We start from the raw sequence: 27,543 nt of genomic DNA on the forward strand, positions 1-27,543 counted from the left end.
TACACTACGTTTACTTACTTCGTATATTACGAGATGATGACGGGCTCGCGGTTTATAACCGAGGGTTGTCGCTGCTTTATAAAAAGTATACGCAAGGATTCGTCACCTGGTCAAGGGTCACGTTTTTTTTAGCGTAACCTGTTTCATTCATTTTTGAGTTCGCGCTAATTAAAATTTGCCGCGAGTTGAAATTGTCCAACTTTTGCTAATCTCCAGCAGCCAGCGAGAGATGTGACCGTCACTTCTGCGGTATATATTTAATAAAAAAAAATACAGTAAATTCCTGTCTGGACGCTTTATGCCGGGCATTCCGTTCCCTTAGGTGGACAAATATCTGCAGCCTTTCCTTTCGAAGCCCACGTTCGAAATTTGAAATACGCAGGAGCGTTTGATACGAGATATGTTCGTAGAGCGGATATTCCGGAATATTTCAAGACTGAGGTATGCCCTCCGAATGCTTTGATCACGGCCGCAATGCTTTGCTGCCTTAGCCTCTACCCCACAACTATGGAACGTTATGTTTGACGAATACTGACTCGAAAATTTGCGGCTTTATGAGTCCTAGGCACGTACATCTATTTGGTTCGCTCACTTGCCATTACGTAAGAAGACATGGAGAAACGGAGGTTTCCCATTTTTTATTTTTTTCCCAGACGGATGATAGGAGGACATTGTTTGATCGCGAACGAGATAAAGTGGCGGAAAGAGAGGATAGCGGTGGAACAATTGTTTTTAATTAATATTTGCCCGATTCAATTAATACTTTAGCGAGAATAGCGTGGAATCAGGGAACCGTGTAATTGGATGTAACCAACCACAACGGACAAACGCGCGACAAATGTATAAACGTGGATGTGGATATCTGCGATGGGGCCAGTTTTAATATGCGCAAATGATAAACCAAGTGGAACCTAACAAAGTGGACAGAAGTGGCCTGCAGGTACGTAATAAAATTTGCAGGAAGTTAGCATTCGTATTCATAACCGGCGGACGCGATGACAAAGCCGTTTAATTTTCCCGGATCGCAATTACCGCTGGATTTTATTGTATTTTTTCAACCTGCAAATATGAAAAAGGTACACTTTAATAGATTTGCTAACGTGTGGTTCGACTCTTCAATTTCCAAATACCTCCCTCTCTGTACTTCTACACGTACATAAATAATATCTACTTCACTTGCCGGGCAAAAATTTAAGAAATTCGACTTACCGAAAATTGAAAAAAAAATTCATATCACCGTATGGAAGGAATATTAACAACCGTAGCAAAGGGTACGTCGATTTTTGACAAAATATTTGAGTTTTGTATGTTACCCTCACGCCGCACCTGCGCATCCCCATTTTCTTCCATGTATTTCCCTGCGTGCCGTGCGGTAAGGGTTTGCCTTGTGGAATTCTGATCTGCACTCGAGCGAGACCGGTTATACTCATATATTTGTCCCCAAAATTAATATCGCCGAGTTCCCCACTCGTTACAGCTCCACCTGCAAACTAGCAATGTATAAAAAACGAGTCATTCGGTGGTCGTGTATGACAACAATGATAATGCAGAAGCAAAATCAACCAAGCTAGTAACGGTATTGAGCAAAATCTCGGTTGTTCTTTTCGAAGTAAGTCTCATTGTCCGAATAGTCCAAGAAATAGGTTTACACTTATCGATAAATTCTGCTCTCTTCAATTACACTCACGATAATTTCAGCCATTCGCCGATTAATTCTCGAGCCATAATGAACCTGTTAAGCCGGTGAAATTTTCTAGCCTTGAACTAAACGGTCGATCGTTCGAACCCGTTGCTGCGATCACGTGCAAGTGAGGCATGCAGCGTAAAAAGCATAACCACTCGTATAGCATAGAATACGCGAGCGTGGGGGTTAAAGGGTGGTGGCCGGGAAGGGATGAGGGGGGAGGTCATAGGCAACGTTGAACGCATTCGTAACATCAAACACGGTAATAAAAGTCAGCGTTACACCCGGAGGGTGCTCGAGAATGGGGACAAGGAGGGGGAGAGTCAAAAAGCGATGCAGCCCAACTCCGTGCTGCCCTGTAAAGGGAGAGAACGATTTTGTCAGCCGGCAGCGGCGTAGCCAAGCGAACACGCTTTTCCCCGAGAATTTCATCAGACATTGAATTTTATTGGTAAAATGTTTTATTTTCCACGAGAGCGGGTTACAGTATGCGTATATGCTTCGAAATATTATATACCCTCGAAATTCGAAAAAAATCCGTCAACGCACAAATCAAATTGCACGCCGTAAATTTGTTTTCTTTTTGACATCAGTCGAGATTCCATGATTTTTATACATCGAATATATTACACTTTAAAAATCCAATATAAATGCAGACAGGGATTAGCAATTGAAGATTGATCATTCGCGAGTATTCGGATTCCGTATTTAAATTTCGCACAGACGAACCCGTATAGGCATAAGACATTTTTTATACCAGGAACAAAGTTGTGACAAAATATACCTACGTACCTACACACGGTGCCTCTCTGAGCACCTTTTTCCCCTACGGAGAAAAACAATTTTCATTTCGCAACGACGATTTTTTAATCACCAGAAGGTACGCCAATGACCGACCACCTAAGCGTCACAAATATGTTAGTTGCCAGTTAGAGGGATTATATATTGCCACTAGCCAGTCCTAAGCCCCCTATTAGATCAACAATCCCCTTGGCCTTTTGGTCCTGGTGATCAGATCAGCTCGCACGTGGATCCCTTCTCTGTTCTGCATACGAGTGTGTATGTATGTATGTTTAATAGTGTCGCCGCGCTCTCGAATCGTGGATCATCGGGGTGGAAAAGAATGACAAGTATTTCATTTACAGCCGATCAGCCCGTGCAGATTACCGCAAGGAAGGAATTGACTGCCGCACGCGTCAATGTCCTCTCCTTATCGTTTCGTTGTGTGTAACTTTGAAGCTCGTCAATATCAACGAACGGTCTTCACTGTCAAATTCCTGACCATATCCACATTGCACAGTGAAGGCAATCAAACCATTGCCTATATTACGAGCGAAACGAGTGGAAATTTGACGGGGACTTCGAAACTATGTTCGAAACACTGAAACAGAGAAAAGAGAGTGAAACTGAGAATTCCGAGACTTGCATAATTTTTGGTTGTAATGGTGTGTTAGACTCGCCTGGAATGAAGAGCGTTATTTTTTTATCAACTGCCTTCTTAAATTTCTACCCTCGATTTATTGGAGAAAAATAATTCAGGAACACTTGTCCTCCTTGTGTAGTTTCGAAACTCCTGGAACAGAAAAATAGCTTTAGTGGATGTGAACAAAAATTCCAAACTATTCATGAATTGGCTGGTTGTACGAACACCGAAAAAAATTGTCGTTCTTCCATTTAACGAAGCACTGCGAATTAGACACGACATGTAACAATTCATTAAAGCTTTTAAGGGCTGCTGATCAGGTCTTGTTTTCACCCCAATTATACAACCAAAACGTAGCACGTAGATACAAGGCTGCCCTCTAGACGATCAACCCTTTTACCTTTGTTACAGTTGACTTGAAATAATCCTGACTAAAGGGGGTTAAGTAGAAGATCGGATTTTTAAATTGCCGTTTATCAAGCAGGATTTTGGTGCTTGCTACAAAGGGAGGAATGTTTTGATCATAATCTGATACATTTGTTTATTGTATACGCAACCATAGGGGTAGCGAAGTATGTGTATTTCATTACTTGAAAGACCCAGTCGAAATTTATCTCCGACAAGTGTGAGAAACAGAAACTTACAGTAACTTACAATATCATTATTTTCTTAAAAAATTAACTTTGATAGCTAAATGAAAAAATTAATGATAAGTGTTGGATTTTCGCAGAAACTGATTTTAGTTTAATCGTCGTGGGCAAATGGTTATGCAGTCAAATACAATTAAAAATAATACTATTATTTTAGGAAATCACCATTGTAAGGATCTAATTTTATCGTTGGTTTGAATGAAAATAAAAAAAAAGAAAAATGCAAAAGTACTTTCATTGATTCTACGCCTGATGGATTATAAAAGTATCAAGGCAAAATATTCATTTTCTTGATAGAACTCGAGTAACGTTTTAATGATGTTAATTTGCTTTCTTTATTTTCATTCAATTCTTCATTCGTTTTTATTTCATCGTAATACATTATTATATAAGTATTATTAATCCTTAAAATACAAAACCAAGAAGGTGCCAATGGTAGTTTTAGCCGAATGTCAATACATTCGATTGATTGACAATGAATACGTATAATATAATTTTAACGAGAAAACGTGTGCGATGCGTTATATTTTAATACAAAATAGCATATGTCAGACCTCAGTTATAAGCGCCCGGATAGCTCAGTCGGTAGAGCATCAGACTTTTAATCTGAGGGTCCAGGGTTCAAGTCCCTGTTCGGGCGAGAATTTTTTTAGCATCATAATTACGTTTTTAGAAACATCAGAAACGTCATCGCATATGAGAATGATTATATACGAACTTGAAATAATGTATTTAAACGGACTACGAATTCACCGAGAAATATTCATGTTATTACATGGATCAACGTGCGGCGTAGCAGCTTCGTATACGCTTTATCGAACCGCTTCCAAAATGCGAGTGAAACACCGTCGAGGTTTTGTAATCTCTTAAAATTATTTATTTGTTCGTTCTTTACATATTGGTTGGTACAGTAAGAAACTTAATAAGTTGTAAATCAATAAGCACCACAAAGCCTTACAATTTAGAAGGAATAAATGAGGTAAACTATAAATATGTAGAAGAAAATTTCTTTTAAGACGATGCAAACATTCCATTAAGCGAAATATATATTTATATATGTATATGTATTATAAATATTTATCTCGATTAAGGCGCGACATATGTCGCGAAGAAAATTATTATTATCACTGTAATAACTAGTCTCTAAATTACAAGATATTAATAATAATGATATGGTCTTACTAACTATAACTATACGAGTAAATTAATCATTATTATACTAATATTATATTTTCAATAATACATCACAAAAAGCCATGGAAATTTTCATAATTCAGGAATATGGGTGATGTTTTTTGCGTTATTATACTCAACATTATAATTTCTCTGTACCATATTTAAAATCTTTCTCTTTTTCACGTGTGCCAACTATTCCAGCTTCTAATATTATACTAATATTACTTTATTCATAGGTATTTTAAATATTCATTCTTTTTTAAGGAATTTCTTATTTCTACAAGAATTTTTCAGCATATCGAATTTTTCAGGTAGGTACATCACCATCATTATACCACTTTGATTCATGTTTAATACATACATACAATTTGACGAGGCTTTCCAAGAAATCTGCCCGTAAATTTTACACCTAAGATTCCTCACGTAGCAGAATTCGATCTTACTATTACTTATTAATCGTTTTAATTATTTTTTTTATTTTTCATTTTATAAAAAGGAACAAAACATCTGTTACAGTGTTCAAACATGAATCATCTATAACCAAAAATAGGAGTAAAAAGAAAAAATGAATAATATTATTGTATAAAGATAATCGTATAGCATATTTTTCTCTTATCTAAATCTTATTTACAGTCAGATCAGTAAATTCATAATTTACTTGAAAATAATTAGAATACTTGAAATAGCTTGCTGCAGATGCTGTTAAAACATTTGTATAACTTTTAGTGTAAGTATATGTCAAGTAAATAATCACTAATCAACACGGGGAAAAACAACAAAGATAATTGCAGATACTTGAATGTTTTAAATTGCAACCGCGACTTTTGGCAATAGCTAGGCAATAGCTATTTAACAGTATCGCTACCCGTGATATCATATCATGTATAGGTGTAGGTTCCTATTATGCGGCGATAATAAATAATAATTTAATGTATACTATTCGTAGACTTTTACTTTCTAAAATTTATTAATTCTTGTTTTTTCCCTTTCATTTATTTGTATATTCTTTTTTAAATAGGCCATTGTGTTAATGCCTATCTACTCGTAATTCAACGTAATTCAACGAACATGTTGTAAGGTATTTCGAACCAGTTACAAGGTATATTCAACGTTAGTATGTAGGTGATCAGTTAATAATTGATAATGATCATTATTACGTCGCACACAGATTCACTAACCTGTGTCAACTATCAATAAAGTTTTAAAACATTAACGACAATTTAGAATATATTCATTCGCTACATATTTTCATCTAAAATCTGTTTATTACCATCAATAATATTACTATTATTATTCATTTTATATATATTCATTAGGAAAGAGTATTCATTTGTTTATTATTTAATCATTCATTTATATATTCCCTCATTCATTTGTTTCCTCATATTAATATTGTATCTTCTTTGTAACGGTAACGGTAATGGGTAATGGTGTTCTTCAGCGCTTGTCTAAAGTCTATTATTATTATTATTATTATCATTATTATTATTGTTATTATTAATTATACCCCCGTAACGACAATTCTGAACATTAAAATACTTGCGCCGTTCCGAGGAAAGAGGTATGTATCTAGATTTTCACACTACCATAATTCAAGTTATACGTAACGCTTATGAGAAGGAAATGAAACAAAGAAATATAATATGGTGGAACTACGTCCATTGGCTACTTTGTTAGACTGGAACAATCATCCCGAGATCGAAAGACAGTGAGGTCGACTACGACGTTCTTTTTGAATATATTCGAACACAGCATCAAATACTTGAAGTTTCTTAACAATTAAGTCTTACCGTTTCTGTTCACCAGGGCCTTAACTTCATAGGCCAATGTAAATCGAAGTGCTGGCATATTCAACACCTTACCATATCATCTACGTGTCTGTCAAATGTGTGTTTTTTTTTTTTTTTATACATCCAAGATCTTCATTATCTAATGTTAGGGTAATATTTCAATGAAAGCCAACCGTTTACACTTGGGCGTTGTGTCATTCTCCGGGATCATCCCACTTGGCTTCTTCCGCTATTCGATCGAAGCAGTCAGAAAGGAACGTATACTGTAAACAGATGCAAAACGAAGCATATGACGATATGCATATATAATTTACTCTTTTTCACTATACTCTAATTTTTATCAGTCGAAACTCACGTAAGGCGTGAAGACTTTCAACCAACGGGGTGGTCTATTGTCCGGTCTTGTGTACTGAAAACAAAATGCCATGCTTTCTTCGTCAACTTCCCACCGAGCTATAGAATTCCATTGAAACTCTACAACTTGTGATTCGAGGGTACCATCCTCCTTGCACGCGTGCAGTTTGAACGCGGCCGCACCTACAGCAGCCACCACATGTCCCTCTTTTCTCGAATCGCACGCACAATGCGGAAATACGACATCGCCATAGCCATTCAATTCTCGTGCCAATTTCAGGTACTGAAACAATATTAACAATGCCGAGATTTTTTAGAATAGCGTAATTTGTGTATTATTGTTGCGTGAAACGTATAAACAATCAGTGAATTTTGATAAAAAAAAAACAGTTCCTACCGTTGTTTCTCTCTTAAAATTTAAATCCACATACGAGATTAAGGTTCATAACGTTAATGTAACAATGCATTTTCTGAAAAATATCGTTATTTCGCTAATTTAGAACTGTCTGAAATTCAGTAAATCATAATGAAGGAGCACGTATAAACATGTAACAAATACAACTCCTTCGGAATATATCTCAAGTTGTAAGATAATGATTTTCTTTGCGTGTTCCGTTACGTTACCCTTACTAACTTCAACCTTCGACTCAGCTTTCAATCAAAACCTTACTTCGTGTTTCCTCGATGCATCTTGTAGAGCTTTCAACTGATACAATCTTTCGCCGGCACTAATATGCCCTCTGTTGACTTCGTCTACAGCCTGCCAAAATATCCAAGTCAGTGACTGTTCACTCAGTGGTCTTGACAGTGTGAATAACCATCTTCTGATCGCCAAACAGGTCGCGCTAGCCGTCGAATAGTTTTGGATGTAGAGAGTGTGCGGATGCTCATGTGGTTGGAGTTTCCGTTCTAAAATTTTGTAATAAATAGTATAAAGTTCCTTCAATCATAACTTGGGCGAAGAGTTCTTATTTTCATTTATGAAAAGTAGATTTTCTGCTTAATTGTACTCTTGAAAAAGTAATAAAATAACTCGGGAGGGGCAAAAACAGACGAGCTTCATCAAAGAAATGATCCAAAACTAGAACAACCAGAAAAATTTGAGTTTAGTCACGTAATCCGGGCGGCTAGGAAAAAACTAACTGTCTCAGGTCTTATCAACTCAAAGTTTAGTTTGTTCCCTGAATGTATCGTGATAAAAAATACTTGACGAACTCTGAAGGGTACTGACAATATGTCGATTTTTCCGATTTACATGAACTTTAACAACAAAGAAAACTATTAGTTAACTTCACAAGTTTGTCAAGTCGAACGTACGTATAGTTGAAATATCAACTGATAGTAAGTTAGTTAAGAAACAAGAAAGTAGTGATCTTCATTACCAAAACGTAACTCTTTATTAACTCTATAAAAGGTATGTTTTCAGGTACGAATCGAGTAAACGTGAAATAAATTTTCTTTACCGAAATTGTACTCGACTATTTCGAAGAGGTAGAAGTACTTTGCTGTGTCCGTATCAAGGCCAACCCTGCAGCATACGGCGTCGTAAACGTCCCTTGCGTTAGCTGCTTTTGCCACTGTCACTGTGACCACCTCTCGATCAGGCAAAAGTACCTTGAGATCAACTGCTGGACCCTGGTCACCGTCTTCTTCCAGGCGATCAGTCAGGAACTCTTGCACAGCGTCGCTTTCCGCGATAACGCGAACTGCGCACACTTTTTCCAAATACTGTTCTAGCCCACGGCGCCTGCCGTCTAATTGCTGCTCGCTCAACCTGCATTCAAAGTGCTTGATGAAAATTGATTCGATTCTAATTGACTTGTCTATTCAGATATGAGAAAGATGGAAGACAGTTGAGTTCACAAAGAGATCTGTTGTTTCAGCGTAGCGCATCATCATGGAATTTTTCATGTCTCATATCTGTGCTGATTTTTCTATCAATTTAAACACCTTTGAATGCTACAACAATAACAATAACATTAATCCGTCAAAGTTCAAGGTTTAACATTCTTGAACCGTTGAATTTCTGAAACTTTGATACTTTATAGACTTCGTTCAACCGTCGATAAAAATGATGCAAGCTCGCATACATATGTTGAAAAAGTATTGACGATCAGACGGAATAATTTTTCCACTACGTGAAATATGAGAATAACTTACTGAAAGGGCCATTTCCCAGGTAACTTCGGGAAATTGAATCCAATGAATTCCTTCTTGAGGGCCATGTGAAGAGCTGCGAATTCCCGGTACCGCCGTGAACACAGATGCCTGCCTGCCATGTGTACGTTGAAGACGACATATCGTTCGTGCTTGCGTTCTCGGACGTGATAATCCGGCACGCTAATCGGTAGGGATCGCTTTTCGCTGTAGTCGACAGACGCGTAGCTGAAAAATGGTAACGCAGGCGATTATCACGGTGTTTTACAACGTAAGCCTACCTACTGCACAGTCAAAAATTGTTTTACTTTATAAACTTCGTCTACAATTTTGTGCCAGTTTTACGATAAAGGTGCCGAAAATTCTGAAGCATTCATCTTGCGTTTACGATTCATTATATGTACACTGGGGTAATTTTTTTGCGGACTGTTAAAGAATAAATTACGGACTTGTCGAGAAAATTCAGAATATAACAAGGAAAATAAAGTATAGATCGATATACAATGTACATGGTAAATTTGATTAATTGGAGAAGGAAATTATAGGACGGGATGTAGTAATTCAGGGTGAGAAAATTCGAGGACTCACCTCAGGTCCTCGATCGGCTCCAACCTCTCAGCTTCCTGGGGCGTGACGGAGATAACTGTCAGGGTGAGTACATCACCTCCGGATTTTATCAGATCCACGACCTGCTTGTGCGTCGCTCCTTCGACGTTCACGTTATTTCTGTAACAAAGTAAACATGCCTCATTTAATTACGGCTGTCGTCTGTATCATACATATATACGAACAAGAATGGAATCTCGTGTAATGTGCTTACGTATTAAGGTGGTCGGAAAACTGGGACTTGAAAATATTTTCAATTTTTTTTCTAAACGAACATTTGCAACACCTCGATGTTACATACTTTTCATAAAAATGAAATGATCAGAAATGGATGAATCAAAAGCTAGTGGTACAAATGTTCATTGTCGGTTATATAAAATTGGACAGACTTTATACGTACATCGATTATTTTTCGGCAAATCGGTTTCATAAGTAAGTAAAAATAATATCATACAAGTAGTAAGTAAATCAATGGCAAATTGCAGACTCGGATGAAAAAGTATAAATTTTCAAACATGCGTGACAGAAATATTTATGCGACACATCAATAGAGAATTGAGCATCGCCTGATCCGAATTAAAGAGCTCGAAAATTCTGATCAATACGCAGGTCATACGTGAGTTAACGGTTATAAGAATTTTAATAAGGAGCGTACAGGATAAACGGCGAGAATGCAGATGGTCAATGTCATTGTAAGCGATATGCGTCTATATGTGTTGTGTTCAACTGCACCGACTCGACTGTAGATAAAATGGGTGGTTGACGTCGACAGTTGTTAGTGCACATGTGTACCTTATTTCTAAACTTCGCACGATATCGCTGTAAGGTGAGGTATAGGTATACGCAATATCATTTTTAACAATAATGTATATACACTGGCTGAATGCGATGATGAGATATGATAAAAGACTCTTGCGTCACGTTAGAATAAATGATTAGGTACATGCAGAGCGACTCATGATTTTCAATTTTACATTATATATTAGAATCATCGTGAGTTTCCAAATTGTAATGTCCTTGCTCGATAATATCTCAAAATGAAACTCATACGTAATCCGATAAAACGTCACGATTATACAGTATGGTCTGGTGATATTGACCAATTTTCAAATAAAAAGCTGTGTCAGTAGGATATATACATATAATTGTACTATGCATACAAAAATAAAACCGGATTCCCCGCGCGGCGATTAAAGTTATCTGAAGAACAGAAAAATACTCCTCGTTAGCAGATAAAGTAATAAAAGAAAAATTAAAATGTTAAAAAATAAATTTGATTAAAGGAAAAACAATGTAGACTGTTAATATTTTTATATTCCGCCTCTCGTGGTATTTTTATACAAAACAAATTTCTCGTTTTTTTTATTATGTATATAAACTGGCGGCATAACGTTCCTACAGCGTATTTAAACATGCGCGAATAAATTTTGTTAAACTATTAGACAAAGTTTATCGCGAACAAAATATTCCAAAATCCAGATGTGAACCGATCGGAAACGTATAACTGAACTTAATACTCAAAGTAGTGTTTCAGTTATTGCGTGTATAAATCATCGTCAGTGATATAATATTGTACAAACGTTTGAATTCAAATTCGAGTTCAAAAAATACCAAGAAAAAAAGGAAAAAAATAAATAAATAAATAAATAATACAAGACTCACGTTATAGGAATGAATATAAACTCTGCCCTGCTACAAGAAAGGGAGTGGGAAAATTTCCGATCGATAGACGCGTCACTAACATGCACGTTACATGCTATGGTATACTTACTCGTTCCCAGATATAACGTCAAGTTGAAAATTTCCATTGACGTGAGTATCCAATTGCCTCAATCGCCGTTTGCTTTTCGCCCAGTCGTACTGAACCGCAGTCACGTGACAAGACAGCATGTCTTACTTTTAATAGATTTGATCTTTTCCCTACCTCTAATCACCACGCGGAATGTCGATCGACGAAATATGCTGTTGTATCGATATTGATGTTCGCATAGATATAACAATCGATTGGAAGGGATCACTCTGGCACAGAGTCTCACGACGTACTCTTCGAATACGCGTAACGTCGACCGACCGCAGAGACTCCGAATTGATAGGCGATAACCACGACGACGGGTGGGATTAGCGCAACACACAATTCCATCCACAATTAGAATAACTCCATACAAAGATGTTCGAGCGCTTCGTATAACGAGAAATACGAATTTATCGAGTGGTCGTCATCTCTTCGAGCCCCTCTCGATTTCGTGTAATCTACACTGAGAAGTTTATGCGTGTAATGTCACATATACGTTGGAGGTGTCTGAAGAAAGATAAACTACTGCGCTTGCGATATCTAGTTCGAGAAAAAATACACCCACGACTCGTGCAGTACGTGTTTGCGTTGTGTGTACTTGATGAACTTTACAAAAGGCTAACGAAAAAGAAGAAGAAAAAACAAAATACCTTATAAGAAACGAAAAAAAATTAACGCTACAGCAGATATAATATTATCTCTGTATTATAAAGTGCAAATATTGCATCATGCAACACGAATTCCATCAAGTTGGCTGATGAAAAAATGTCGACTGAGATTATAAAAAATTGCATAAAAAATAAATATCTTTATATATATATATATATATATATATCTGTTCAAAAATGGAATCGTAAAGACACTTTCGAGTACATATTACGAATAACGATAAATTTTCTCAATAGACAATACATTGCAGTGTCGTAAAAAAAAAAAAAAAAAAAAAATCACAAAATAAGTGACATTTACCAACTCTACGAGATTGCAAAATTAGCATAAATCTTCAAGCATCCGAACGAGGTCTGCATCGGTGAAAAGTAGGACCGCGGGTACGATATAAAAACACATACATATCACGCAATTGAATGTTCGTCCTCGACGCGAGATAATTAATTCACAAAAAGATCCTTCTACACCGTGACAAAGGACCAAGATAATTGCGAATGGAATAAGACGTATAGAAAAAAAAAAAATGAAACAAAATGAACCAAACTTCTCAGTGAAGAGTATCAAGATATATTTTTCCCTGCACGAGCGTGGGAGTAAAAACTTTTTCTAATGTAGTATAACATAATTCACAGTATAGTTTTCCATGCACACTTTCAATATTGCAAGTTTGCGTTGCAGTGTATCGCAAAAGTTTCCACGTAGAGATAACACTTTTTGTCGGAAAAGTACGAATTACAGTATAAAGAATAGCGAAACGTCGAAAAGTCTGCGGGGGAAAAGTATAACTTTTTGAATATACAAAAGTTTGAAAAGTGAGACGACGGGAATCTGGCCACAAGCAGAATTAGTTTCCTACAGCAAAACGGACACTCTCTTCGGTCGTTCGTTGTATACGCGGTGAGGTTGTGTTTCCTCAAACATCGCAGATTGAAATGAACGGGTATGACGCCGGTTTCGAAGGTCTCGACGATCGACCGCGTTGAATTCCAAGAGTGAAAGTTTATACTCTCCGATTGGTCAACGAGGGGGGCACGGTTCGAAATAAGAGTAAATAAATAAAAAAAAAAATAAATAAAGGAAAAAGAAAAAAGGCGTCGACGATCTACGCGTGTCGTAGAGGCTGAGCCTTCAGCTTATACACGACAAGCTGGAAATGCCAATGCAGAACAACGGTTGGAAAGACAAAGCGGATTTTTTCGCTGATTAAATAAGATAATCGATAGCCAAGATAATAATTTTTCACTCAAGCCATTAAAGGACAAAATAATAAAAAAAATTTTTAAAAACGGCAGGTCAAGGACAGTATTAAGTTGGCGTTTTCAAACAGGATTTCAACGTTAATTAATCGTTGCCAGAAGAGTTCATTTACCATTTTCAAAGATCATCCCAATTTCGGACATTCCATCCCTTGGTGGTCAAATCTAGACTGTTATGATGAAAATGTTTCAAGTTACCTGCGCAAAGGGTGGAATGTCCGATACGGGGATGATTTTGGATGATGAAGACCAAACTTTTTCGCTGCAGCGATTAAATTAGCGAATTATTTCTACAGCCACGAAACGTCGAAAAAATCTGTCATGTATTTTAGTACTTGCAATTGGCATTGCTTGGAGCTTAACGAATCTCTGCAGCGTATGATCGCAATTGTCGAGGGACTCCGAGACGCCCGAATCGCCGCCACAAGGCATAATTTTCTCTCATCATCAAAGGACGCTTTGTCCGCAGGAAAAGATCTGTCGCTTCCGGGTGACAGAGGAAGCCTTTCCTTATTTGTAAGTATATAGGGCGATAAAAATGAGATTGTGATAAGAAAAATGAGGCCAACAAGTAAGATTTGTGTGTATACATATATGTGTAACAAAAGACAAGGGAAAGTCATTTCATACACGTTCGTGATTTCTCTACTTGTACAGGAATTAGTTCTACGGGAGGGAAATTGAGTTTACCAAAAGAAAGAAAAAAATATGTGTGTGGTGTATTCCAAGGTTTATTGCTTCGAATGTGCTTTTCGCGAAATCCACTCGTTATCTATTTTTCGACGGATGAATGAAGTGGAGTATAACAGAAAAAAAGGCCTTAGATTATTAACAAAGGATTAAAAAAAAAAAAACGTGAAAATAAAAGGAACTAATTTATATAAATCAGCTGACAAACGTTTGAAAATAAATATGACGACGTCCGATTTTTAGATACACAGTTACAGGTAAGTATATATCACACACTTTCGTTTCGGTTACGTAGAATTACCTGTGACAGAATAATCTTACTCATATCTCAAATTTTTGTCAGACGTAGGTATACACTGATCGTCATAAAGCTAACTCAGAGCTTATCTCGACATCATTCATCGTCACATGAATCAACGCAATCCAAAAACACGTATTAGATAGTGTGATCGCTAGATTTCCGATAGTATTGATTTATAGTTCCATCTTACGAAATAATCAATTTATATACGCAACATTGACCCAAAGACCTCCATTCGTGTTTTTGTTTTTCTTATCTTTATAGCACAGTTTTCGAGACATCAATCAATTGCAACAGCCTCGAGTGACGACTCACACGTAAAAATAAATAATTTCATTCCGACTTAGCAGCTGTAGTTATAAATTTTCAGGTGAAACTAACCTCGTTGTTCTTTGTTTCTTATTAGAAATCACCTTGAATTTTAATTCCAGATGCAAATTCAATCTCATTCGTATTAAATACCAACAGTCAAACAGTTAAATACCAAATAAGAATAAAGTAAGTATAAGCATTGAAATTTTTCTAAAATTATATATTGAATCTACAAAACTACCTTTCTGATTATAAAAACCTTTTGGGAATTGAATCGCATGTACTGTTAAAATTCATTTATTTTATCAAGTACTCTGATCCTTGCAGTTTAAAAATTTTTTTGACGTTTCCTGGACGCGTGCAGTTTTATTTTTATTATTATTTTTTTTTTCTTTTTGGCAAACGTAGTTCAAAAATCCTCCATCTTTTACCGCAGTAATTTTTCAGTTTTCGGGACCGACTTGCACACTTCACTCGGCCGACTCTTCGCTGTACAAACTCAGGTGAAACCTTTCGAGTGATTGTAAGCCGGTAAAAGCACGCTGGCGGCGTAGCGGTGCTAACGATAAGAACCAACCCCGGCTCTTTTGTTTTTATTCTTTTCTGCACGGCCATCCGGGGGGGTCTCATTAGTATCAAGTTTCAGGTTTCGCTCCGTCTGTCGCCGAGATTCGTTGTCTAACTGTATAGTATTCGATGCACCATAATATATATATTATTTATGAATATATGAATATTTTGCACCATAATCTTGCGTCTAAATGATATTCAACAACTATCCTCGCAACAAGTTCTCTGCAAAATTACATTCACCCATCTCCTTTTATACATATGTTTTACATGTGTATTATGTATTGTACATAGAACAAGGTGATTTACAGCCATTCGCAGCTAATTATCCACCCGCATACGAAGAAGCCTTCCAGCTCTTTTCAGGAAATAATTACGCGGTGAAAAGAGGGACATCTGTGTTAACGATCAGCGAACGTCGGGGGATGAAAATTTGCCGAGTTTGCTGCGTTCAAGACGACGCCTTTGGTATTTTATAGACGAAGGAGGACCAAAGATGCCGGAGGACGGCTGGTCATTGTATGTATAGTACACGCGTGCGTGTTACACAAGGAGAGAATATTGAGAAAATGACGCAAGAGTTCTCTGATCTCTCTGCTCTGTCAGTAATCGAATATACCGAGGAGGTCCGATTATTTTATATTTTTCTTTTTTATTTCTGCAAATAACGACTAACCGCTTTCTCGTTGTAATCGTACAGTAACATGCGATTATTACAGAATTCGATGTTAAGTCAGATTTCTACTTTTTGGCATTATATGCCAATTTTATTACACAATATAGTTAGACAGCGGAGTTTCATTTATCAGCGCCACACGGCGGTAAATTATTGAACGATCAAAAATATCTATATATCTATATATTATATAGGATAGCGTTCTACAAACTCTGTTATATCTATGCTTACATGCTATTCTACATATCTTACCAGCCGCAGCGTCATAATTTGAACCAAGGAACCAAGGGATATATTGTTGTGACGTAAACCGCATTTGTGAGGTACTTTTTTTTTCTATGCACGATTCGAACGTCGTTCCATCTTCGGAATTCGCACTTGAAATTGCAGATTATCCACATACTAGAATCCATGCATATAATTCGATATACATATAATACCGCATCACTAAACACATTATTGAGCAGCGGTTAAATTTGACCGGTGTGTAAACCAAAAGTGAAGATCAACGATTTTCAGTTGCGAGAAATATTGTCAAAAAAAGCCGTTCAAACTTTCCTATGATCGTGTAATTCGTATTCTATTTCAAAGAATTTTACACAATCTTCGATATTCGATGATAAAGCTACATTTTATTTTTTTACCGGAAATTATAGACACCACAAGGTCGAAACGTCCGGTTGGTGGTTCTATAGTTTCTTACATGATAACTCTGTGTTTACATTAGATTCAACTTGTAGTGCAATTCAATTGCCTCACGGATGTCTAGACCTTTTTCCACATTATATTATTACAATTAATAACCTATTGGGAGAGAAACTCAATCGGAAAAAGTTACGTATGTACAGACGGAGTTCTTTGAAAAAATTTTATATGCAGCTCGTGTATATGATTCATAATTGTAGACAATTGAATTATATTTGATATGAATGAGAGATTGACAGTTTAACATTTCGATACTACACAGAGAATAATTCTTAAATAATAACGCGAGATTTTAGTACGTTAATTTATACGCCTTTCACTTATTTATACGATTACTTAGGTAATCGCGCACACGGTGCTTTCTCAGTTTCTGCACAATACGAGAGATTATATATGCTGCACCTTTTATAGAAAGACACCGATACAACATCGTGCCAAAGGCGTAAACAACAGGTACAGATACGTGTGTATACACGCGAACAATTTCTAAATAAAGTATAATTGGCACAGTTATAGAAGCTCCGTCTTTCTTATTCATGACGTAACTGTAATTGTCCAAGTTTAAAGGCTCGCGGTATAATGCTCTGTATAATAAACGTGGCTTGTGTAGCCGGCGTTCCGATCAATGGCGCGATTATTTCCATTCAAAAAATCGTATAGTAATAGACGTATTCGCATCTATACTTACACCCGTATTATACGTATAGTACGTTGGTTGCATGGTTATTTCGATGAAATTCGACCGACTGAAAAACCGAAGTTCGTGACCATCCCCGAGGCTCTAATTATCTCTATGGCTTTGGACTATAGTCGCGGTTCGTTCTGCGGCAGCTGTGCAGGGTTAAATTACCCCAGAAAGTCGGAAAGCGTGCGGTAATCGATGAACACCCACGCGTCATTTCGTCATTATATAGGATACACTCACGTAGATGTCAGGCACTCGGAAAAAATTTCATCGAATCAAACAAATTCTTTATTTATATTTACTAAGCATGTATATACGGTCAATGAAATATTTATAATCGCATTGGAGCTGTTGTTTACTACGGTCGAGAAGAAAGACATTCGACCGTAAAGGTTTGGTTAAGTATGTATTGAATTTTTTTTTACGAGCAAATTATTATAAATATAAAATTCAATCGATCAAATCAAATGATCTATCATTATTTTTTTCATCTCAATCTTATTTTTGTAACATGAAACCCATCGTAACAATTAATTTCTTGAAATCTCGAGTATTTCAGCGATATCTATAAAATCGATCGAAGCCTCTACATCGGTACGTACCTACGCAGAACCGCGTCACGTACTCATTCACGTGCGTACTACGGCTTATACATATGTACGAAACTAGAATATACCATAGAAGGTTAATCGAGAAACGTCAGGCGAGGATATCGGGTTATACATATATGCCTTGCAGGTACTGCACGTTACATACGCGAGTCACGGTCACAGGGAAAGTTCTTTCCCCTGTGTTATCAAACGGAAATTGAAACTACGCAAACACACGTCGATTGCTCAAGGGAAGGCTTCCGATTTAGCCAGCCTAAAATTAAAGGGGACGAAGCTCGTTAATTCTCTCTACACGAACGTGGAATCTAAAATTGCTGTTACACACGCTCGAAATACGGTAAATTATACGTACACCATCGTCATCGTTATCTACAATGGACTGACAGATCCTCGTCTGGAACAAAGCGCGGAAATAAAATTTTCCGCTTAGAGTTTGAGAAAGATTTTTTTTTCGTTTACGTCTACGTCAGAAGTGCGACATATCTGCGGTCGATGCATCATCCGCGAGGTGGAAATGACGCAAACTTCAATTGGCACATCATCTGCAAACTGCAGTTCGGTTTGCATTAAAAATAGTATAATGAATGCGCAGTTGATTATCGCCAATACAATGATAATTAATCATCGAGAAGTGAATGATGATCGATTCGATTCGATTCAAATAATTTATATTAATATTCTTTTTACTTTAGGTATGCATCACACATTACGCATATATGTATAGTACATACACGTTATTCACTAATCAATTGGTTGTTGGAAGTGAAAAAATGTTAACTGACGTTAAAGTGTTGAAAAAAAAAATGTTCGCACGTTAAACAGCGTTGCGGAAGCCGGAAAAGATTGCGGTGACGTTGAACGTTGCAAAATTCAATTCAGGGATAATTACAAATAAGGGAGCGGTAGCGAATCGATAATTAACCAGTCGATATTTATTATTCGGGTTATTTTCATCGAGATCAATATAACCATCTCCACGGTATAGATATAATTATGCGCCTATGGATACGCCTACGGTTAGAAATATATCTCGCGTACCGCATTTAAGTGACATGCATGTTGGCGATGAAACTGAGTTTTTGCAGTGTTACGAAACAACACGGTGTGTGTAATAACGGTCGGACGTCTGATTGCAAACTCGGTATTATACGTATGCGTGTATATGCGTATGTACTTCCGGTATGAGTGAAATAGAGCTAGTCTTACTGACAATGAGTTTCGGGTGTTAGGAATATTTAGAGTGCAAGGTGAAAAGCGCGTGACGTGCCTCGAACAAACTTTGGACCTTTGTAATTTTTTCACCAATATACGCCGCAAAATATATTATTATATTTCTGGATGTGTATATGAGGCATTCCACACCAAACCGCCCTAAGTGTGACCCTCGCTATCGGCAATTTTTTATTACTTTTAAGCATGGCGTACAGTGTGTGAAAATCAAATCCGTGATCAAAAAAATCTAAAACTCAATGAAAATAAACAAAATCGCCGATGGTGAGGATCAGACGTGGATCGGTTTGGGGTGGAATGCCTCGCATGTAACGCAAAAAAGCTTTTCCGTACATGTTATGACATACTAAATCTGAAACCTTTCAAGACGGCAATGGGAGCGCAAATTACAAGGTAATAATATACACGTGCAGAGTTTGCGTTTGAAAGAAAGTGTTTCGTGCAGGCGTATAATATTGTAACTACACGTTGTATGTATATGCGAATAAAATACAGCCAGGCAGCGGACTTTGCGATTTTATAACACGTCATATATGCGATGTAACCCAATCAATCTACACTGCCGCCTCGTCACCTCTTCACCAGAAATAAAAATGCAAATTTAGACGCTGACGAAGCGTGGCGGTGAGCGATTATGAGAAATCGTGTGACAAACGCAATATTTATCTGCGATTTTTATCACTAATTACAACATCCGAACAATTCTGACTCGTTAAAATTTCTGATTCAGAATATCCGTCCAAAATATTCGCGGATGAATTTGTCCTCAGCAGCAGAGCCCAAAAAATTTCTCTTACAGTGTCAATTGTTAAACAAATCTGAACAGGTGAATCAGTGGCGTTATTTAATTTGGCGCTTATCTCGTTACTCGTAATAAAGATTAAACGATGTATCATTCGGTCAACACGCTCAACCTTATTCCAACCGTGCAGTTCGCACTGTCATACGATTTATATTTTTAATACGAACACCGGTTACCGCAATTGCGCGATCAAGTTAAAACAGAATTTCACACGTTAATCTTTTTAATGCGAGGTTGCGATTCTTTCTTTCTTTTTTCTTTTTTTTTTGAACTTCCCCTTTCCGTTTTCCCGTGATTGTGTGCAGATCTTCTTCTAATATATAATATACAATTATACGGAGGATTAAGTTGATAGAAAAATTTTTCACCCTTCGATGCATGCAGACGCCACGATTATGTAAAACCTTGTATGTTTTCACCCCAGTTTCTTAATTAAAAAAATAACATCGATACGTCGTTACATGCGAATACCTTATCAAATTTTCAGTCGTAAATTCATCAACCCACGTTAATAAGAGTTTGAAAAATTCTATATTTCTTTATGCATATTTAAAATAAAAGAGCGGTAAAATGGAAGAATAAAAACAACACGTGTCGTCGGAATTACCGGGTGAGCCTTGAACGCGTTCGTTCTTCGCCCTTAACTCAGGCTGAAGTTTGCAACGTTATTTTAATTACGTATTTATGGAAAAATCCGTTATTCAGTAACTTTAGGATGACTTGAAATTAAGTAAACTGTTAATACAGCATATCAACAAACTCAGATTTAGTAAATTCAACATTTTCAAGTATTCTAAAGATGCAAAATAGTAATTTTTATTTCAACGTTTCGATACGTTGACGTTACCAACTTCAGCCTCGTTCCCTTAAAACCAGCACAGCTATGGCCTTGTTCTCCGCACCCGTTCAATGAAATCGTTTATCAAAGGTTTTATCGACACGCGGGGAGTCGTTGTCAAAAGTACATACGCACACACATCCACGTACGTTATATACATGCACACCGAATTACATGTATATAAACGCTGCGTAATTACTGCTGCAGCCCCTGTCAAACACGCGTATACATCAATTCATCCTTCAGACGGGCTTATGAATTCTTTTTATTATTAATAATAGTAACAATAATGACGATAGCTTGTGAGAAATTTTGAAGAATTTCATCAAGCATATACTTAAACGCCTTATTATTGTTTGCTCCTTCTCCGTTCGTGTACATCGTTTTTAGTTTTTTAATTTTTTTTACATCTATCTGTTAAATATGTTTTTTTTTTACCTTCTTCAATACAAAACATTAAAGAAAAAAGTCTACATTCTTTGACCTCGCTGTCGCGCATACACCCGTTTTATCTCAAGAGCCGATGGAATGCGGAACTGCAATGTCACGATAAAGTACAAGACACGTTCGGTATGTTTCTTTTCACCACGTCATCGCCTCGTGTCGTTGTTAAACATATACATGTAGAATACAATTACGGAGAAATATTTCAAACTCGAAATTCCCCAACGTAGATACCTAAAGAAATTGTAATCTCATTTCGATCGAACGATATCTCGCATTGCTGTATGCGGTAAATTATAATATGTGATATATAGTTAATTGAATTGCTTGTCTTGACGAATTCGTAGAAATCAGCTGTATTTTATCAGAATGAAATGAGGAAGACTGTGCACAATTGATTCGAACCGAATTATTTTGTTTGTCTTAGGATAGTTTATCTTAAGTGTTTCGAGTGAATTAATGCTTTTCCTGGAGTACTACTTTTAGATTAGATAGCAGTCACGTTCAGTTGCATATTATAAAAAACAAAATGCCAGAAGAATGACAGCTGAGAAAATAAAAACGCTTCGTTATCACGTCTTACAATATCTAGACGCAGCTATATTATTATACGATATATACCGCGCTGCAAGGGAACATGATTATTTGATAATTGAAGCAAAACAATTGTAAGTATCCGTTGATAACGGTGGTAAGTGACACAAAAATGGAAAATGCAAAAAGACGTGATTATATTTGGACATGTATTGACGGCACGAGTCGTTGAAAATCTTTATAAATACCTTTGAGTGCTGAATTTCAATTTCACTCTAGCGAAACTTGACTACGTGAAATCGCAGCAATAAACTTTACACAAGACGATTAAAGTTTGGAATAAATCCAACGGACGAAAATGTGCGTGCATGATAAAAAATTAAACGAAAAGAAAGTACTTCGATGAAAATTGAAGAATATTTTATTTTCAATTTCACTAAGACGCCGTTTTTCTCTTGAGGGAAATAAGGATATTGGATGAGTTTAAAATGTCTGGAACTAAGTTACCGAAAAACCGTATTTCCAAGGTGACGTCGCACCTTTTTGAAGTGAAAACATGAACCGCGACCAGCGAATTCCGCATCGCGAAGTTTCGCAGCGTCCGCACGTGTGCGTTATAATACCTATATTCCCATAAAAATTGTGTCACATGCAATTCTGGTCGACCAAGGTTTAATGTAAGTACGCCGCATCGCGAGGATCGACCCCGTACCTACCTTCTGCATACGTACATTATATGATCCGTGCCCTGACTGCAGCACTTATGATTGACAACGTGATTGCGGCATGACCTGAATATCAATTTGCAGATTAAAGGTTCGTGGTCCGGTTACAGCTATTACCGCGTTCCATATGCAATTCAACCATTTGTACTTTTCATCTTTCCAATAACAGGAAAATATAATACGGTAACGTTACGTGGGTATCGTATTTAGCTGCGATTTGCGACATAGTTGAAAAATGACTAAACAACCATGAGTTCAAAGTTACACAGAAAGCTTGACGTGAAATCAAAACAACTGAAATAAAATCGACATATTGCGATTTTGGAAAAAGGTTGCGGTCAAACAGTTTCCAGTTGGTAAAAAAATTATTGGTTTCTTTCGCTTTATTCACGGTTTCGATACCGAATTTCAGACAAGCCTCAAGTTGGTAACGAAACATCCATGGAGTAAATAGTTGCACAATTTTAGAACGACTTTCAAGGAGTTGGCATTTTAAAATATGAACATATTTCCTTTGTTATAATTTACTAGCTGAATTTCAGACAATCCTAAGGACGAAAACTAACGATTTTGCTAAACATGTCTCGTTAAAGTAAAGTCACTAACTTCAACCTCGTAATTTCAAGCAATCTTAAAGAGTCGCGAAAACCGTGATGATTCTTCTCTAAAAACGAATCGTTGACCAACAATCAACGTTGCAAACTTAGACCCAGTGTAGCACAATTAGAGTGAGACGGTTGGCGAAACGGATTTAAATTCCAGATTAAAACGGTCCCAAGATGCCCCTGGCTATCTATCTTTGTCTGGTGCGCTGTCGGATCGTCCAAAGACCGAATGCCATGTGTATCTGCCTGTGCGGATACTCACACATGACCACCACGTTTTCCCTCCTCCTCGGTATATACGTACATATTATTGGAGGAAGAATCGTTGTCCGCGCTCGGTTCGTTAATTGTCTACGACTATTACAGTGTACGTTAGATCGGATTGTTTGGCTCCTCGAGACTCGCGGTTAAACGATCGTTCGCAAGGTCATGGACCTCTGCACCAAGAAGCAGCATCCACGAGGATCGACGGTCACTCGGGGTCCGTCGACCGGTTTCTCGACGATGTGTAATTCCCGCTGCATTGCGCTCTTCCATTCCTTCCTTCCTTCCTTCCTTCTCGCGAAGCATAGCCGGTACTTATCGTTGGAGTAATTCGAGAAACGCGTTCTCCAAAGTGTATAGACGAATTTACAGCGCCGTCGGCGCGGGGAAAAAGGTGGAAAAGAGGCGAATGAATTACTCCAGGAGTAACAACGATGATTAGATACGAGGTACACGATGCAAAGATCGAATGATCTATACTTTATACACGTACAGAGTATACCCAACAGATTTCTTTACACACAGGCGCGACTTCTATCGGCGATGAAAGAGAAGAGAGTGTATAACTGTAGATGCAAAGGAATGAGGCTGACCGCTGATTGCTCCCAGTGAATCTCTGCAACGGTCGATTATATTACAAACGAACACGGGCAGCAGCACAGATCTACCTAAATGTAAATGTATGTTCATTTACATACCTAAACGTATAAATTTATACATATATGTAATAATTGATTTCGTTTAAACTTATTTTTCACATACGAATTTATCTGTTTATACCGCGTGTATGGACATACGTACGTATGTAGATATGTACCTACAACGGCCGACGATGATGCAGGAGGAGGTAGAAAAGCGACGTATATGCGAAAACAGATTACGCAAATCTGCCGCCTATTATTTCCGTGGGGGCGGATTCGGATCGCGATGATCGACATTCTTTGGACTATTATTAGATAATTACCGCAATAACATCGAGTTACATATAATTTAGTACCGTATGCTGTATGCATTCGTGATTATTAATATCGCAGGTATCGAATAAGTTCGATAGGAACACAGGTCAGCAAAAAAAATAATATTTTTTTTATTGAGATTATATTCAAATAAATAAATTTTTATTCTATGCCTCAGATAATAACCGAAATCTTTATTTATTACTTATAAAGTTTGATTGTGTCTTTTTTATGTTGGTAAATAAGTCTTGGAAGTTTTTGGTCGATAGCTATGACCTAAAAATTTTTGTTGACCCGTGATTAATTATTATTTTTGAAGTGATTTCAGTGCGAAACTGAAATTTGTTTAATTGTTATTTACAATCGATGTTTGAGAAAATATATAATGTTTCTTAAAATCGGAAATATCGTTCTGGTTTCTACAAAGGCAAACATTATCTGATAAAATGACTTTTTCTTTTATTAGTTACGTGGAAGAAATGAAAACTTGACATCTAGAAAGAACCGAGACCCAAAATTCGTGTTTACCGGTGTAATCAATCAATCGATATGGGAAAGTGTGTGTATGCAATGCGTGTGACCGCAGCCATGGTTTGTACAATACATGTACAGCTCGTAAAAACCATCTGTAGAGATAAATCGATACGTACATTATAGTATGCAGATATATATTGTATTATATTATGAATACCATACTATAATACTATACATATTTATATACATATACACATAAAAACATCTGTCAACAATTAACCCAGGTGACGTAAGCGAGCGGTGAACGTCTCTGAGTTCCCGGAAAATTATTCCTATGAGAATAAAAGTAGAGGAGAGAGTAAATTGTCGTCATCGTAGATCAACGGAGAAAAAAGGGGACGAAGAATATTGTTTGTTTGTCAGATACGTACGCGTTTTTATTATTATAACGGAACGCTAATGAATGCAAGTGATGACCCCGTACAAACTGTGCAACGTACCTACTCTGGGATACGACGTGAATGAATTGCCGCGAGTAAAGCTGAACGACGTGAAATAATTGTCGTTAGGTAACGTGTATTAACACACCTATACGTTACTCTCGCTCTTCGTGTCTGTCACGCATTGCTTGCTGCTGCACACGATAGTAGATACATTTACGTTTATTTACGAATCTGCATGCCGACCTAGGCATTGAGTGTATGAAAATAAATCCGTAATTTGATTTGAGAGGAGAACACTGTACTCTGGATGCTGTGGTTAACTGCATATATTAGGTCGGAGGTCCAATGGGATGATGATTTCACAGGTGAATAATAGCTTATAGGAATTGTGTGAACCCGAGAGGGAGTTGGAGAGATCGGTAAATATTACTCGTTTCATTGAACCTGGTGCTGGTGCTGTCTGTCTATGTCTGTCTGCCCGCAGGAGGAGGAAATGTGGAAATACCTATGAGGTTGTTTAGCAACTGACGTAAGACAGTGGGTGCGAAGTTTAATTACAAAGTCGTTACACATTCCGTATATTTTGATAGAAATCATTCGAGAAAGTCTACCTGTGCAACACGCACGTACGAATTATAACGCGGTGCGGTACAGCCTCGGTTTACTTTACTCGGCGAGCTAAACATCATTTTACGCCGGTTGAACGATCAGATCCGTTTAGCAAGTTGAAATAATATAAGAAGAAAGGAATGAGACAGGTAGAAAAATGGCTTCAGGTGAACCGAGAAACGGTGAAAGATAATATTATAAGAATTCAACGAGACGAGGAAACGAAGCTTTCGTTCATCTCATCGGTTAAAAGTTTCGAGATCCCTTATTTTAACGAAACTCATCGAGTCGAACGGATATCGTTGCACGCTGTGCTTATATACATATGTTATCTTCGCTCTCCTCGCAGCCGAGGGGGACAGTCTTCTTTTATAACTAATGCCCACCTATACCAAGGCCGTAAAATCAGTGTATCTATATGTATACGGTGCAACGATTAACAAGGATTGAAAGAATGCGTGGTTACAATAACATCGCGGACAACGACGAATGAATTTCATTACAACTATGCCGCGCTTCGCCTTCAAGAGCGAATGAATAATTTTCGAGCAGAGGTTTACAATCGTTACTAAAGGCTCCCTTAGCCTTGAAAGGTCGAACTTAGCTGTGGAATCAAATCGGCGTCCCGTTCTAAATGAAAACAACAGACGGTGCTTGTCGGCTTTCGATGCGAGCCGAGTAACAACGATAAGCGGTCAAAGGGACTCAGTTTTAATTTACTCACACTTCGAGGATCCTGTCACCCTTGCGTACTCCGGCCTTCTCGGCGGCTCCTTGGGGTAGCACGGCGCTGACATGTTGCAGCGGTGCGTAAAGCTCCCCGTTGATGCTCCTCAGCTGTCCACCTTCGCTGACTTGACCGCGCACGTTGAAACCGAACCCGGTTTCCGTTTTGTATATCGTAACGCACCGCGGCCCCTGCGCGGAGGGATTCACCGAGGGACTCGGGTGCTGCGGCACCCGCCCGTTGTTCATCATCGTCACTGTTGTGTTCATTCCGTCATCCCTCGTAGACGGACGCTGCACCTCCGACTCGCAGTCCGCCATCTTACAATCTGCCCACCCATTGATATTTCCCCTTGGCTAAACCTGGATCGCGCATGCGCGATTCGACGCCGAAGCGACGCTGGCGCTAATTGACGGCGAAATGGTGAACCCGACCAACCGCGCGCCGTTCGATCGCTTGATTCGAATTAAACGCATTCTCGACGTTCTCATACACGCCTACGTATCATTACAGTACGATTTTACGACACCCCTATTTTCTTATTCTAATCGTTGGAGGAAGGGTCATTGGTAGTCTAAATCCAGAGTTTCGAGTACGTTCCGCGGTACCTTCGATAGCCACGTCGAATTTATTGGGGAATTTGTTTTCGTCGAATAACTCGTCCGTTTTCAACGTTTGATTAAAAATTGTCGTAACTAAACTTGTAGGATATTTAATTAACTTCAACTTTGGTCGCTGGGATTTTTTTTTTTTTCTACGATCGATATTTTTCGACCTGAACAATA

At 37.7% G+C, this 27,543-nt stretch overlaps 1 protein-coding gene and 1 non-coding gene across 3 annotated transcripts; one reads left to right on the forward strand and one right to left on the reverse strand.

Moving 5' to 3' along the window:
- Positions 1-4,324: 4,324 nt before the first annotated feature.
- TRNAK-UUU (transfer RNA lysine (anticodon UUU)) lies at positions 4,325-4,397 on the forward strand. Its single transcript has one exon. It is a non-coding gene; the product is annotated as a tRNA-Lys (tRNA).
- A 210-nt stretch (positions 4,398-4,607) lies between these two features.
- On the reverse strand, positions 4,608-27,085 carry Snx27 (sorting nexin 27). Of its 2 annotated transcripts, none has more exons than XM_046633102.1 (7): positions 26,756-27,085; positions 9,823-9,960; positions 9,238-9,462; positions 8,541-8,851; positions 7,748-7,986; positions 7,079-7,360; positions 4,608-6,986 (listed from the first exon to the last, which is right to left on the reverse strand). In XM_046633102.1, exons 1-7 carry the CDS (start codon positions 27,076-27,078, stop codon positions 6,918-6,920), a joined length of 1,587 nt encoding a protein of 528 aa, XP_046489058.1. In that variant the 5' UTR covers positions 27,079-27,085; the 3' UTR covers positions 4,608-6,917. The 2 variants fall into 2 exon arrangements, with proteins under 2 accessions (XP_046489058.1, XP_046489059.1); XM_046633103.1 differs by lacking the exon at positions 26,756-27,085 and adding an exon at positions 11,612-11,758.
- Positions 27,086-27,543: the final 458 nt, after the last annotated feature.

This window comes from Neodiprion pinetum, chromosome 6 (genome assembly GCF_021155775.2).
Source record: "Neodiprion pinetum isolate iyNeoPine1 chromosome 6, iyNeoPine1.2, whole genome shotgun sequence".
Taxonomy (NCBI): Eukaryota; Metazoa; Arthropoda; class Insecta; order Hymenoptera; family Diprionidae; genus Neodiprion; species Neodiprion pinetum.

Bases quoted from the DNA above. Each gene is read 5' to 3' on its own strand.
- Snx27 (XM_046633102.1), bottom strand. From the start codon at position 27,078: ATGGCGGACTGCGAGTCGGAGGTGCAGCGTCCGTCTACGAGGGATGAC. The intron at 8,852-9,237 runs GTAAGTTATTCT...CTTTGAATGCAG, and splicing joins CCTGGGAAATGGCCCTTTCA to GTTGAGCGAGCAGCAATTAG. The intron at 7,987-8,540 runs GTAAAGAAAATT...ACAAAATTTTAG, and splicing joins AATAGTCGAGTACAATTTCG to AACGGAAACTCCAACCACAT.